Raw genomic sequence first — 16,563 nt, forward strand, 5'->3', positions numbered from 1 at the left:
TGTCAGTTCCAGTCAGCCTAAGGGCAGCGGTTGCTGCAGGAAGCGACATGGTCCATCAATTGCCTCGAGACATGGACAGTGCATTTGGCTCTCCAGGAGTTCTTACCTCTGGTGGCGGTTGCTCGGGCAGGTTCCTGTCCAATAATGCAACCACAGTAGCCTATATCAACTGCCAAGGGGGGAGCAAGAGTTGAGCGGTGGCTTGAGAAGCGGAACAGTTAATCTCTTGGGTGGAACAGCACCTAGTTCAGATAGTGGTTTTGCACATAGTGGGGTCCAACAATGTGCAAGCTGATTTCCTCAGCTGTCAGCGGTTGGAGCCTGCAGAATGGGAGCTCTCAGACGAAGCGATGAGTCTCATTATACAAAGATGGGGGATTCCCCACATGGATCTAATGGCAACTCAGAGGAATGCCAAAGCCCCTCGCTTCTTCAGTTGCAGAAGAGGGCGAGGAGCGGAAGGGGTCGATGTCCTGGTTCTTCCGTAGCCAACCAACATACTCATCTATGTGTTTCCGCCGTGGCCCCTGGTGGTCAGGCTACTCAGAAGGATAGAGATCCGTTCAGGAAGCATGATCCTGGTAGCTCCAGAGTGGCCGTGGCAGCTTTGGTTTGTGGATCTGATAAATCTAGCAGGGGATGGCCTGCTGAGATTGGGACATCTTCCAAACCTGCTTTGTCAAGGTCCTGTATCTTTCGGTCAGGCAGGTCGCTTTTGTCTAGCAGCTTGGCTTTTGAGATGCAGTGTTTGAGGAAGAAGGGATACCTAGAGGATGTCATCACCACTTAGTTGCAGGCTCTTAAGTCCTCTATCTCCTTGGCTTATGCTAGGGTGTGGAGGGTTTTCAAGTCCTGGTGTACTCTCAAACAAGTTGACTCTCAGCGAGCATCGTTGTTCCATATCCTGGCTTTCTTGCAGAATGGGCTGGTGAAGGATCTCTCCTACAGATCTTTGCAAGTCCAGGTCTCCGCTCTGGCCTGTTTTAGGGGCAAGGTCAATAGTAAGCCCCTAGCGGCACACCCAGACGTGGTGCGTTTTCTTAGGGGAGCGAAACATTTGTGTCCTCCTCAAGCTATTTGCCCATCTTGGAACCTTATTTTAGTTCTTAGGGGTTTGTGTGAGGCACCGTTTGAGCCCCTTCGGAAAGCTACCATTAAGGATCTCATGCTGAAAGTTGTCTTCTTTGTGGCTACTTGTTCGGCCAGAAGGGTGTCAGAGATCCAGGGATTATCCTGCAGGGAGCCTTTCGTGCAGATTTCAGACTCTGGGATTTCTTTGAGGATGGCTCCATCTTTCCTCCCTAAGGTGGTGTCGGCGTTTCACTTGAGTCAATGGGTGGAGCTTCCAGCTTTTATGAACCTGGAGTTGGGTTCAGCCCATGCCTCCAGAGTTAAGGCGATTGGATGTCAGACGGGCCTTGTTGTGATAACAGTTTTAGACTGTCAGATCACCCCTTTGTCCTGTGGAGTGGTCCTAAGAAGGGTCAGAAAGCGTTGAATGCGACTATTTCTCGTTGGTTGAAGGAGGCTATTGGAGCAGCTTATATTTGTCGCAGTCTTCCGGTCCCAGAAGGCTTGAGAACCCATTCGACACGATCCCACGCTGTATCCTGGGTGGAGTGTCAGCTAGTTTCTCCACAGGAGATTTGCCGTGCAGCAACTTGGAAGTCCTTGCATACCTTTGCCAGACAGTATAGACTGGATGTCCATGTTTTGGAGGTTGTTGCCTTCGGAGAGTGTGTCCTTCCAGCGGGACTTCCCCAGTCCCACCCATGTTAAGGAACCTTTGGTACGTCCCAGGAGGCTGGACTGATCTGGGTATGTCAGGGAAAGGAAAATTGGTTCTTGCCTTGCTAATTTTCATTCTGTAGTACCACAGATCAGTCCAGAGTCCCGCCCAGCTCTGGGGAGTCCACTCGTTCTATCTGCCTGGTCTGTGGGTTATCTGAAGAATTGGCACAGGTTTTTTTCTCTGCCTTTTGATTCTGTATCATGGTTGGCAGTTTGTATTTTCTCCTTTCCTCTGCTTGTTTGGGGGATATTGTATTCTTTGTTTGATTTGGAACTATTCTCTTTTGGTATCAGCTTTGGTATATAGTAATACTGAGGGGTTGCAGGTGGTACACTAGGTTATATGCCAGTGTTTCTGAAAATTTTTCTGTCTCCATCTGCTGGAGGGGAGACAAAACCCAGGAGTCTGGACTGATCTGTGGTACTACAGGAACGGAAATTAGCAAAGTAAGAACCAAATTTCCTTTGGTTTAAAACTAAACTTTCAGCAGTTGAGTATCTTAGTAAAATAAAAGCCTAAAAAGTTTCTCTTGGGTAGTATTTCCAGAAAGGCTTTGTTTGTGCATATTATGACAGGAATGAACCTTGCTCATAAGCCAGGGCATGTTGGCTATGATCTCTTCTCTCTAATGTATTGCTAGTGCTTTTCTTAATATTTGCATTATGCCACAGAGGGATTCCTTCTGGAGTTCATAGGCTGTCATATGTACATTAAGGGGCACCTGGAAGTTTTTTTTAATCAAGCCAGTGGCGCCCAGTACAATTGGGGTAATTTTTGTATCTTTTCTTCTGGTTTGTAGTGGGCTGGTAGCTTTCATGATTGCTTGCTAAATTCAGTAGCATATTTTAAAAGGTACATAATAAAGCATATAAGCTTAACCATGGGCACCTATTTTGTTTTATAGCTATAAACATAAAAGGATATGCCAACGAAGAAGTATTGAAAGATGCAATTATTTCTAATGAAGAGAAGAGTGTCGGCCTAGTTTTCAATGATTTCATGTCCTATCAGCTCAGATTTTTTCCAGATTCTGTTCCAGATTCTGCCATTTACAGCAAATCAAGAGGTATAGTCTGCAAGAGTTTCTTGATTAGATTATGTTTTTGCTTTTGTGTGAAAATCTAATTCCTTTTCTACCTACTTCTGTGCCGCTTGTGGTGTTTTCCAATAATTAACTAGCATATCACATGGGACTCGTTTATCAAATGAGGGCTGGGCAGGGTGCAAAATAGCATTGCACTGCACCTCAGTGCTGAAATTTTAAAAGCTGACTACAAATGATAGGTTGCGCTACTTCAAAGGACCTGGGTCTGCAGATTTGAGCCCAGTGGGGAAATAGTTTTTTTTCCAACAGAATCTTTACAGATACGAACTACAACTCTGGTCTCTGCTGAAGTTTTACAGACCAAACCTTATGCTATTGAAAAAGAAAGTTCCTCTGCATTCAGGCTGGCCAATCCCCACCGGTGGGTTATGTACCTCTGCCAGCAGATGGAAATGGAGTAAGAAGATGATGACACAGATATTTAGTCTCGCCCTGATATTAGCCCTTCAGTATTCTCCGTCTCCAGCAGATGTTGGACATGTATTTCCCTACTGTGGATTGCCTGTAAAAAAAAAAAAAAATTAGAAGAAACCACCTAGAAGATGATATGATTGTATAGCATCACTTGCCTCCTGAGGTGATACCTTTTGATCCCTCCCTCAGTAGAGAGCTTTCAGTCTGGTAGCCTTGGCTGGCATGGACTTAAAAAAATATTAGCATTTGCAGGCTGAGACAGGCTTGGTGGTGAAGGCTTTCACCTCCTCCTCCTCTCCCCCCCCCCCCCCCCCCGAAGGTGGGACCCGTTCTTGCTCTCAGCCAGGGAGGGCTGAGCTTAGGTAAAAGTTTTTTACTTCATTAAAAAAAAAAGAGAAAGGAACTGTTTTAATAAGGATTCTTCCTACCGGGTCTTCCTCCTCGGCGTTCGACTTCTCCTTCTCACGTGTCTGGGAAGTTCTGTGAGTTGTGGAGGCAGCTCTGGCACGGCGAGTTGAGCAGCCTTTTGGCTAGGCCCTGCTCTCAGGCTTTTCCTTCCTGGCGCATGGTAGGCTGCAGTGGTTAGTTCGTGCGTTTTTGTGTGTGTTGTCGGTGCACGCCTCCTCATACCTTCTAAATCCATGTTTCCTGATGGGCCCTTGCTGCTGAGCGTTTTGTCTGGAAGCATTTTGTAAATCTGATCTGGGCATTCTTGTGCACGTATAGCTGGGCGGCCTTTCTGAACTCACATTTTGTGCTCTAGTCTGGGCACACTTTTTACGCGCATGTTGCTGGGCATTTTTCTGTAAGTACATTTTGTGTGTTTAGTTGGGCATGTCTGTATGTGTATATTGAGCGCATGCCAACCATGGTGCCAGCAGCAAAGAAGTCTAAGTGCTTAACTATTTGTGCTGCATGCCACATCAGGGCGATACAGCTGGAGCTTTCTACAAGCCTATGTCAGCGCTGCCTGGATGCTTGTGGGGATTTGCCTCCTACTGATTTTGCAGACACTGGTCCACCCCCATGGTTTGAAGGAAGGTGAGACTGGAGGCGACACGGTGTGGGTGTCCCCTACTTTGGTTGATTTACTGGCTGAGTTGTCTTCAGGGGAGACTCGCTCGCAGGATGTCTGGTTCAGCCTATGGGGCCTGGTATGGAGTCACTTTCTGTTTGCTGGGTGGAATTCTTCCAGGGACTATAGACCTTTCTACAGGGGCATCTGTCTGAGTTGGCAATACCTGCCCCTTTAGGTTTGTGTGCTTGGAGTTCCCCTGTGTCTGCCATCATGGGCAAAATCTGTGGCACAGCACGTTCTGAAAATGTTCGAATGGATGTGGATCAAGATGACACTGATGCTGATTGTGGTGGCTCATCTACTGAGGAGGGAGAGATTCCCCCAGATTTGGAGTCACATAGGATTCTTCTCCATTTCTTTCACAGAGATGAGTTGCTAAGTCTGATCTCTCAAACTTTGAAGACCCTCAGAGTGACTGGGGGTGACTCTTTGAGTGTGCAGAAGAAGGACCCCATATTGATCACCCTATGTGAAGCTTCTTATTTCTTTCCCCTCCTGTTTGCAATTCAAGAGGTTGATTGAACTTGAATGGAGTGCACCAGAAGCGAGCTTTAAAGGGGGGTGTGCCTTGGCGGTTTTATACCCCTTGGATCCACAGGCCAGAGAGCAGTTGCGTTTCCCGAAGGTGGATGCTTTGGTATGTTCTGTCACTAAGCAAACCATCATCCCGGTGGAAGGAGGAGCAGCTCTTAAGGATGTTCAGGATAGGAGGATTGAGGCTATCCTTCAGCACACCTTTGAGATAGTGATGATGAATTTGCAAATTGCTTCTTGTTGTACTCTGGTAGCTTAAGCTATTGCATGCTTTCTCAAGACTCTAGCAGCATGGTTTTGGATAGCAGATCTAGAAGAACCTAGGGCTGCCTTTTTAGCTGATGCGGGCTGTGGCTTGGTTCGCACAGTCATCAGAGGAGGAATTCTAGTATATCAGGTAGATGGCCCTGTGGCTGCACAATTGGTCAGCAGACACTATTGCTAAGTCCAATCTCATCAAGCTGGCCTTCAATGGTTCGCTTTTCTTTGGCAGTGAGTTGTAAAAGGTGGCAAACTGATGAGGGGAAGCCCAGGTCCCTTGCTTGCCAGAGGATGAGAAGCCAGTTTCTCAGGCCTTTCGTGCAGGTGGCCACTCTCGAGACTACCAGCGATTTTGTCCTTATCGGGAAGCTTCTTCCCAGAGATCCCGTCCCTTCAGTAGGTCTCAGTCCTTTCACCCCAGGAGGCCTCAGAAGGATGCAGTCTCCAGAAGTGGAGCCCCTCGATTTTCTCAATGAAGATTTGCGGGCTCACCTGTTGGTGCAGGAGATAGGTGGTGTTATGTTTTTGTAAGGATGTTTCCGCCCTGTGGGCCTCACCATTGGTAGGCGTGGTCTCAGCGGCGTAGGACACAGCTGTGATTAGAGACTTTATTATGAAGGAGGGAAAAGCAGAACCCGGAGAGCGGGTAATGCAAATAAGTACAGTTCTGAGCAGTGGGGTATGAGTTGAATAAGAGACCTCACCAGGTAATGGCTCGCCATGTATTTATTTATTTATTTATTTATTTATTTATTTATTTAGAACTTTTCTATACTGACATTCAAGTGAATATCACATCGGTTTACAATGAACAGGGGTATAGATGGCAATAGCAGTTGAGTAGGTGTCTGAACAGTGGGGATACGTAGGTGCTCTACGAGTTGTCTGAGTATGAAGTTCCCACTGGCACCGGAGTCCACTAAAGCTAGTGTGTGGAATTTGAGGGCATCTGAGTTGATGGAAACTGGAAGTGTCAGTGGAGGAGATGGAGAATTTAGACCTAGGAGGAGTCCTCCGGCGGATCCTAGGTCTGCGAGTTTCCTGGACAGATAGGACTGGAGGGAACAGCGTGGCCAGGTTGTCCGCAGTACATGCAGAGGCCTAATCTCTTTCGGTGACGCCTCTCCTTAGCAGATAGATGGCTGCGGCCTAGTTGCATGAGTTCTTCCTCCTCGATATTGGGTGTGGGAGTAGTCTGAGTAACAGGCGCTGGACGAGAGCGTGGAACTCCTGATGGCATCTTTTTAGGACCCTTTACTTCTTGTGAGCGCTCACAGATGACGATCAATTCGTCCCGCAAGGTCAATGAGAGAGTCCAGAGTATCAGGAAGTTCACGTGCTGCTAATTTATCTTTAATGTGAGTGTTAAGGCCTTCCAGGAAAATAGCCCGCAGGCAACCCAGGTCCCAATGTAGCTCTGATGACAAGGTTTTAAACTCAATAAAGGTTTGGTACCTTGTTGTAGATGCAGGAGTGCAGATCCAGCAACAGTCTTGCGAGCAGGGTCGTCAAACACAGAACGAAAGAGAGCAAGGAAACCTGTCAAATCCTTGAGAATTGGATCATTACGTTCTCAGAGGGGTGAAGCCTAAGCCAGGGCTTTCCCGTCTAAAAGGGACAGTATATATGTAGTTTTGGACACTACGTCTTGGAAATAAGTAGGTTGTAGTGAAAAGTGCATACAGCACAAATTCAGAAAACCCCTACATAAGAGGGGATCACCTGTAAAACGAGGGGGTGCTGGCAAGGGCACAGAGAGTCATACAGGCAACTCACGTGGAGAGGAAGTGGCCTTGTCAGGCGTCGATGTAGTGTTCAGCCGAGAGTTTAGCTGATTGAAGGCGATAGCCAAAGTCTCTAATGTCCTTTGTTGCTTGGCAAGACGTTGCGCCAGGCCAGGGGTGGCCTTGAATGGCTGAGACCTGAGCAGGGTCCATGGAGTTAACAATCTGTTATATTTTTGTAAGGATGTGAGCCCTGGACCGAGATGAGAGGTGTCTCCGCCCACAGGGAGGAGCCCTGTGGGCCTCACCGTCGATAGGCGTGGTCTCAGTGGCATTGGACACAGCTGTGATTAGAGACTTTATTATGAAGGAAGGAAAAACAGAACCTGCAGAGCGGGTGATGCAAATAAGTACAGTTCTGAACAGTAGGGTATACCCAGGGTGTTACCAGTGCTGTGACGATCCGGTAGTGCCGCAGAGCGGGGTATGCCAGGAAGTCCCTTCAGACGAGTAGAGATTACCTCAGAAGTGCAGATCCGGTATTGGCCCGCAGAACGGGGTACGCCGAGGATGTCTGTATTAATTCAGGTCAGTTGCTAACCTACCTCCATCATTTCTCCCAGGCAGGTTTAGCAACCACATCAGTTCACATGCACTTAACTGCCATAGCGCCTATCACCAGCAGGAGAACGAATCCCCGATCCCTACACATCTGCTAATTTCCCATTTCATGTGGGGCCTCATCTATTTTCATTCACCCATGAAAAAACTACCAGTGTCCTGGGGCGACATTGTTATTCTTATAACATTAATGAAAGACCCTTTTGAACCCATGGACTCCGCTACACTGAAGTTTCTGACATGGAAGATAATTTTCTTGTCTGCAGTAACTTCCACAAGAAGAGTAAGTGAACTGAAAACTCTAGTTCATTTTTCTCCTTAGCTACAATTTTTCCACGACATGGTAGTTCTCCGAATTCACCCAAAATTCTTGCTAAAAGTAATAATTGCATTCCACTTATAGCAGACCATTACACTTCCTACTTTTTTCCCAAAGCCTCACAAACAAGAGCATGAGAAACTGCTCCACACTTTGGATTGCAAGAGAGCTTGAGCATACTACAAACCCAGAACACAAGGTCACAGTCTTCTCAGCTATTTGTCTATTACGACCCTAGTAAACTAGAAGCACCAGTTACGAAGCACTCTTTGTTGAACTTGATTACCTCCTGCATACAGTACTGTTATTCTTCCAACTCCCTATACCTTGCACACCCAAAAAAAGCTCATCAAGTGTGAACACAGCCTCATCTATAGCACACCTCAGAAATATGCCCATAGAGGATAACTGCAGAGCCACTACCTGGTAATCAGTTCACGCTTTCACATTGCTCTACTGTCTTGATGCATTAGCAGCTTTGGACAGCTTGGTGGGCCAAACAATACTGCACCAAGTAACATCCACTTAGATTGCTGTCCATGAGGAGTGTTAAGTTGCTAGTAACACATCCAGAAAGCCACTGCGCTGCAACCCTCAGCTTGGAACTTCCCACTGAGATTGGCTAATTCAGCCTGCTTATCAACAGAAAAAAGCAAGTTTGCTTACTGTAAACAATGTTTTCTATAGATAGGATGAATTAGCTATGCGAAACCTGCCCTCCTCCCTGAACATCAATCTGTCAGAGTCAACTATGCTTTGATATAGACTGAGGAGATTCTAGAACATGCAATCACATGGGAACTCCTGTGCATGCCCAGAAGAGCAAAAAGCTAAAAGCTCTATTAACTTGGCGAGACAGCTCTGCCTCATGCTGCCTGATGACATCACCCATTGAGTATGGCTAATTCATCCTAGCTACAGAAAACACCATTTACGGTAAACAGACTTGCTTTTATGCCTTATTTGTTCCTAAGGTACCTTTCTTGCTGTCTTCCTCATATCTGTATTTCGTATCTGTACATATTCCGTATCAGGGAAAGACCCAAAAAACAAACTGGAAGCCGATCCAATATAGCTGTGTAGTGACCAACAAAAATGCGATCGGTGTGTAGTCAAAGAACTTTATTTTCACAGTAAAACAGCCCGATTCTGGCCAAGTTTCGCTCTATGTTTAGAGCAGCCTCAGGGGCTACTGTATGAAGTATTCTGTATTCGCAAAAGCAATATCATAGATCACATTTAATGACAGAGATGTACTGTGTGTGGTTTTTTCTTTTGAATATGGGTTCCGTTCTTTTGACTAGTATAACATCAAATGTTACTGAGTTATTCAGTTTGATCTAGGAACTGGATATGTCACAATCACCTCCACTTATTTTGTTAGAAACTGTAGATGAGATGCTGTGTTCTCAAACCGGCTCATGTCACTTAATAAGTTACAAAGAGGCAAAGTTCCGGCATACTAGAGAGACAAACACCCTGAAGCATGCTTTGCCTCTTTGTAACTTATTAAGTGATATGAGCCGGTTTGAGAACAAGCATCTCATCTACAGTTTCTAACAAACGGGCAGATACAGAAAACTTCACGGGAGAGCCGGCGAGCGCCCGCTCTCCTGGCGCATGCCCAGGCCACTCTACTGGGCGCGCAATTCAGGAAGCCCAGGTATGCAAATTAGGGCCCTCGGTAAAAAGGAGGCGCTAGGGACTCTAGCGCGTCCCTAGTGCCTCCATTTTGACAGAAGCGGCGGCTGTCAGCGGGTTTGACAGCCAATGCTTAATTTTACTGGCGTCGGTTGTCAAACCCGCTGACAGCCACGGGTTTGGAACACGGACGCCGGCAAAATTGAGCGTCCATTTTCCAACCCGCGGACTACGGGCAGATTTTATTTTTTTTTAGATTTTAAATTTTTTTTTGTCTTTGGGGCCTCCGATTTAATATCGCTATGATATTAAGTCGGAGGGTGTACAGAAAAGCAGTTTTTTCTGCTTTTCTGTACACTTTCCCGCTGCCGGCTGAAATTAAAATGTGCGGCTTGGCTGCACATTTTACTTTCTGTATCGCGCGGGACTAACCAATAGGCTCATCAACATGGGGGGGGGGGTTGGACGTGTGTTTTCCACTCACTATTACCCCTTACTGTATAAGGGGTAAAAATTGCGCTTCAAAAACACACGTCCAAATGGGGGCTAATGGTGCGCTCGGTCTGAGCGCACTTTACTGCATTGGCTCGATTATAAGTGGAGGTGATTGCGATGGAGCTGTACATATGCATTACTTAAGTACTCAATGTTCTTTCTAATTTTGTATGTAATCCCTCTTGTGCTTGCCTTTAAGAAAAGATGGAATATCAAATATTTATACATAAATAATTTATGATCCTGAAAAATTTTAACATGATTAAGCAGATTCTTCAGGACATGCCCAAAACCTCTCTATCCCTCACATGGTATAACAGTAAACCATTAAGGATGCTTTCATTTCACCCAGAGGTTCTAAAGTGACACCATAGTCAATGACTTTTATAAAAAAAACTCATTGACATGATCACTGATAACAGCTAGGGATGTGAATCGTTTTTTGACGATTTAAAATATCGTCCGATATATTTTAAATCATCAAAAATCGTTAGAGGTGATATTTAATAGGAATTCCCCCGATTTATCGTCAAAAATCGAAAATCGGGGGAAGGGGGAGAGGAGGGGGAGGGCGGGAAAACCGGCACACTAAAACATCCCTAAAACCCACCCTGACCCTTTAAAATAAATCCCCCACCCTCCCGAACCCCCCCAAAATGTCTTAAATTACCTGGGGTCCAGTGGGGGGGTCCCGTTGTGATCTTCCACTCTCGGGCCACGAGTGCGTTGATAGAAAATGGCGCCGGCGCTACCTTTGTCCTGTCATATGACAGGGCAAAGGTAGCGCCGGCGCCATTTTGGTTCCTGTCTCTGACGTCACGAGCGTAGAAGATCGCTCCCGGACCCCCACTGGACCCCCAGGGACTTTTGGCCAGCTTGGGGGGGCCTCCTGACCCCCCCAAGACTTGCCAAAAGTCCAGCGAGGGTCCGGGAACGACCTCCTGCACTCGAATCGTGTTGCCGTACGGCCGGCGCCATTTTGCCATACAGCAATATGGCCATATGGCTGGCGCCATAACCCCCGCTGGACTTTTGGCAAGTCTTGTGGGGGTCAGGAGGCCCCCCCAAGCTGGCCAAAAGTCCCTGGGGGTCCAGCGGGGGTCCGGGAGCGATCTTCTACGCTCGTGACGTCGGGGACAGGAACCAAAATGGCGCCGGCGCTACCTTTGCCCTGTCATATGACAGGGCAAAGGTAGCGCCGGCGCCATTTTCTATCAACGCACTCGTGGCCCGAGAGTGGAAGATCACAACGGGACCCACCCACTGGACCCCAGGTAATTTAAGACATTTTGGGGGGGTTCGGGAGGGTGGGGGATTTATTTTAAAGGGTCGGGGTGGTTTTTAGGGATGTTTTAGTGTGCCGGTTTTCCCGCCCTCCCCCGATTTACACGATATTTTAAAAAACAAAACCGCGACGATCCGATTCCTTCCCCCCCAGCCGAAATCGATCGTTAAGATGATCGATCACACGATACACATCTCTAATAACAGCAGCTGTCTGCTGTTCTATTTTGTGTGTGTGACACTAGGGTGAATTTTCAAAATATGGCCCTGATTTTCAAAAGCATTTACATGCTTAAAAATGGGTTTTACATGTGTAAATCCACTTTACCCATATAAGTGGGCTTTTGAAAGTTGCTACACTATATGCCATTGAATTGTTCTTAGGATTTACCCACCTTAGTGGCTTTTGAAAATTGCTATGATAGTGTGTTACATTTACACGTAAAAATGAGCATATACAAGCGTAAGTAGCATTTACTCACGTAATCTGTATTTTATAAATATCGAAATTTCACATATATACATTACATTTTGGATGCACATACACGCGTAAAAAAGAGGGTGGTCTAGGAGTGTTTTAGGATAGGGTCGACAGTTACATGTGTAGATTACTGTTTTATTTTTTTTAATTTTTTAATTTTATTTTTTATTTATGCCAAATATTTTTACATACAGACAGCAATATCAGCTTGCCATTTATATAGGTACAAGCAAATAATTATAACACATGAGATTCTTGGTTGTAAATTTACACTTCATGGTAATTAATACTAATAAGCATTATAATCAAACCTAGTTACTCATTATTTAAAAAATCAAACCCTGTTATAAAGAAAAAAAAGAGCCAAGATAACATACACTTTGAGCAATTTAAGGAAAATACCTAGGAAACATGTGGTACAACTACTTCATTGCCGAGACTTGGAATCAGTACAGGTAATTTGGCATCAAGAAATTTCCTTAACTCAATTGGGTCTAAAAACACATACCTTTGTTGCTGATGTTTCACAACACATTTACTTGGATAATATATTGTACATTGAGCTCCTATTGTTCTTAATTCCTGATTCATTTGAAGGAAATTCCTTCTACGAATTTGCGTACTCCTCGTAATATCTGGAAAGGTCCAGACCTTCTGTCCCAGGAAGAATTTATCTCTATTTTTTAAGGACAGTTTCAATAGTAGATTACTGTTTTAAAAGAGACTTCACGTAAATTTGTCAGCTTACTTATGTAATTTTATTCCTGCTAATTATCTTGCATAAGTTATAATAAAGATGTTTACTGTGTAGTATTGGCTGGTTGGGAGGTCTGGGTGAACTGGGCGGCGTTCAGGCTGAAGAACCAGGAAGGTCTTGATGAATTGGAGATGGACTGGGTAAACTGATAGTGTAACTAGTAAACTGATAATTTCATTTTTGTGCACATGTTTTAAAATATACCAGTTTATGTGTGTAAATTGGGCTTTACATAAGTAAGTCCTATATTTTCACATGTAAAATATACATATGAAAACTTTAAAAATAGGTAGGAAATGTACAGGTGTTCAAAGCATTAAAATACTTGTTTTCAGTGTATTGCATTTATTTGCATATAAGCATACATACTCGCGTATGCTGCGGGGTAGACATTCATATTTTATAATATAACTGGATTATAAAATTCTGTTGTAGATCTCTGCGCAACATATATGCACATATATGTAGCCCTGCCGAGTTGTTTGAAAGTTAACTTCCCTATTTGTATGAGAAACAATCTTTGTGTAACTGTGTTATCTTGTCTGGGCACCAACACTATTCCTACATCTGTATGGTTTAAAACCAATTATTTTTCTGTTTCATGGAAATCCAACAGAGCTTCAGTGCTATCACGGCAGTTTATTTTCCTGTGTTTAAAACTGCTGATTTGAAATTAATGTTGGTGACTGAAATCTCTTTGAAACAGGTTTAAAGTGATATGAACAAAAGATTAGTGGTCATTCTACATTGAAAGAATAAATGGGTCTGCAACATTATGTGGGTGGACGGTATTGGTTGTACAAGAATAGCTGATATCAGACACCCAACCAAGAGAACCCTAAAGGCTAGAGCATTTCTCTATGCTTATTCTTGTGCAAATAGGGCCAGACCTAGCACCCACAAGAACTGCATTGTCCTAACTTTTTAAATATTTTGAAATGATTATCCAGGAGTGTTGTAAGAATGAGTGTTTGTTTCACTAATGATTTTCCTTGTGCTTTTTCACAGCTAGTTGCACTCCCATGGAGTGTAAAGGTACAATATATTTCCATTCAGCATTCACAACACTCCAGGCCTGCATCGACTCAGCCATTATACAGGTAAATGCAAAGAGAGAGATATCTGACTAGATCGATTTGTATTTCTACTCCGGTAATCAGCGTTTGTATTGTTTCATTTTCTATGTAGGAAAACGGAATATTTTTTTGACAAGTGATCAGAAAAAAAGGACATGGATGTTTTATTTCACATTTATGCATTTAGTACCTGGTACCCAAAGTTCATAGTTTTCTAAAATTTTGCTCTTTCACATTTGCTGCAGAATGTGTTCATGTCTGCAGAATCTTCCCCTTTTTTAACATTTTCATAACAAACCCCCCCCCCCCCCAATACTTTTACTTTTTCTTGTTTGATACTTCCTTCTTTCTGGCCCGAAATTGTTATGGTGTGCATCTTGTGCGATTTGTTCAGCATGAGTGTAGTTATCGAGCCACATAATAGCCTTGTAAATGGTTACATAGAGTTTCTGAAGCCCTTCCTTCAGGTTAGTCAAAAGACACTCCTCAGCCATGTGGGACAAGGTTTGAACTGGATCATACCTGCAGCCTGGGTGATTCACAAGATTCCACTGTTGAATGGCTGCACAAAGACCTTGGTCAGTCCAGGAATGATACAGGAGAAATTAAAGTTGCTGTGGAAGATCAAGCCAGGAGATGAATAGTGGGATCTGAGAAGATGTACTGCTGGAGATTTACGAAAATAGTGATTACTATAAACTGAAACTGATTGTCCATATCTTGGACTAATAGAAATACCCAGCAAGCTTTTTCACATATCTCTTTCTAGGAGTGGTTTATATGCATATCAATCAATTTTTTTCATATTTGGCACCAGTCCTTTTGGAGTAAATTTTCAGTTGGCATTTAACTAGTCTGATTTTTAGCCCTTAAAGTCCCATCTCATATTCATTCACAAGTACTTGCATGCACTGTGTAAATATTGGTTTATTTGACACTTAAATGGAGTTAGATGGTGTAAAGGCAATGCAGCTGATACATGTGTATATTTTTGAAATATCGATGAATGCAGATAGTTTTCTGCTCTGACCAGATTACATCCCTGCAGTGCCACTTTTTATCGTGGCTAAAATTATGTGTGTTGTGAAACTACGTTCCTGTTCATACCCCAGATCAGTCCAGACAAGTGGGTTTTACATCCCTACCAACAAATGAAGGCAGAGAATAAAAACTTTTCAGGCATTGCTACTTAACTGAGAGTGCCACCTGTAGTCCCTCAGTATTTCTCTATCTCCAGCAGATAGTAGAGGTGCAAACCTACAGTCTGGAGTTTAAAAAGAAAACACTGAATTTTTCAAGAAGAGAGAAAAAAGAGGCTTCCTGAGGTGTTAGGTTCCTTCGTGGGCCATCCCTCAGGTAGAGCAGGGTGAGTGGGGGATTGATAATCCCTGATCTGCTTCTGCACTTGGCTTCCAGAGGGAGGGAAAGCCAGGGGTCCTGGTTCCCTTACTCCTTCTGAAGTCCTCTCACTTCCAACTGTCCAGCAGGAGCAGCCAGAAGTAGGGAAGTATTCCTTTTTATTCCTTTTCCCTTTTTTGCTCTTTGACCCTTTAAATAGTTAAAAAAAAAAAAAGCCTGTGAGGAGTGTGTGGCAGGAGCAGGGACTCAGGCTGCATTTCATTTCATCGGTGATTGTTGGGGGTGAGTAAGGGCAAGTTCTTCTACCGCAGCAGTAGCTCCAGTGGTCTAAGACAGCACCAGGCAGGACCCTAGAGGCACGCGTGGCTCAGGGCTATTTTTAGCATTCAACTGCGGCTGCAGCATGGTGCCTCCCGCGAGATGCGGGAAAGAGTGCAGGGCTGGTAGTGGGATGCAATCACGCTTCGGTTTGGCCGCTTGTACGCCAGCTATGTCTCTAGAGGGAAAGGCACTTCCGCAGGAGGCACAGGGAGTAAGCACTGCACCCGATCATCGGGACTCATACGGGAGGCCCCGGGGGGGTGGGGGGGGTGGTGTCTGAGGAGATGGTGGCCATTTTGACTGCACATCACAAAGGGCATGCAGCAGTGAGGGAGTTTAGAGACTCCCCTCCCCCGCTGTCCCTGGTGCAACTGCACTTGAATGGGGGATTGAGAGCCAGAGAAGGACGGGATGGACAAAGGGTCCTCTGATTCTGAAGATTTTTACCTCAGAATTTGTCCTTCTGCTCCACTGAGTTTACAAGGCAAGGAAGGAGGTGGCAAGTCAGTTAGTGACCTCCTAGAAATCTCAGCGCTTGGCTAGGAAGCCTAAGGCACACGCGCAGACAGGATTGGGGATGAGGTTCCGGCTGCGGATGGGAACAATTCTAGGGTGATGAGGTTGTTCCGTAGAGAGGAATGGTGCCCTATCTTTCCCTGTGTGCAGGAGGAGCTCAGGATCAGAGTCACGCTGAAAGTCTCCAACAATGAAGGGGTGCATCCTGTCCTGGATGGCTTGCGTGGGCCACCTAAAGCTTTTTCTTTGCCAAAGATGGTGAAGAAACTGATCGACTGTGAATGGGATTTTCCGGAGACTGGTCTGAAGGTGGCTATAGCCATGGTCAAACTGTATGCCTTGCCTGAAGATATCTTGGAACCCTGGAAGCTTCCAAAGGTGGATGTGGTGGTGAGCTCAGCAGGCGGATGCTGCGTGTGGTCTGCAGGCCCCATCCAGGAAGCCCCAGGGGGGTTGAAGGAGACGGTGGCCATTTTGCCTCCTCGTGGCAGGAGGCCTGTAATGGATAGGGAGTTCAGACACTCCCATCCCCTGCTTTGTCCAGTACAACGTGGGTCTGGACGGGATAAAAAAGAGGCAGAGGATCCAGGAGAGGACCTGGTGGATAAAGAAGACAGTGTTACGGCTGTCGCTGCCCGACGTCTCCACTCCGCCCTCCTTACCTCTCTGGCGACTCCTGCGGTTGATGGATGTTTGGCTGCCGCGGCGTCTGCCTGCCGTCTTCTCCGGCGTCCCCGGACCGGCTTGGGCGCTGCCTCCCGCCATGCTGTTCAGCTGCCTTAGGG

The 16,563-nt window shown here is 45.4% G+C and overlaps 1 protein-coding gene across 2 annotated transcripts in view; it reads left to right on the forward strand.

Annotated features, from left to right (window-relative positions):
• The window catches only part of ABCA5 (ATP binding cassette subfamily A member 5), a 510,372-nt gene that overhangs the window by 15,294 nt on the left and 478,515 nt on the right, over positions 1-16,563 (forward strand). For both annotated transcript variants that reach the window (XM_029599288.1, XM_029599289.1), the window contains 2 exons: positions 2,697-2,858; positions 13,515-13,606. In XM_029599288.1, the coding sequence (XP_029455148.1) occupies positions 2,697-2,858; positions 13,515-13,606 (254 nt within the window). The remainder of the gene's footprint in view (positions 1-2,696; positions 2,859-13,514; positions 13,607-16,563) is intronic.

The sequence above is a fragment of the Rhinatrema bivittatum genome, chromosome 4 (assembly GCF_901001135.1).
Source record: "Rhinatrema bivittatum chromosome 4, aRhiBiv1.1, whole genome shotgun sequence".
Taxonomy (NCBI): Eukaryota; Metazoa; Chordata; class Amphibia; order Gymnophiona; family Rhinatrematidae; genus Rhinatrema; species Rhinatrema bivittatum.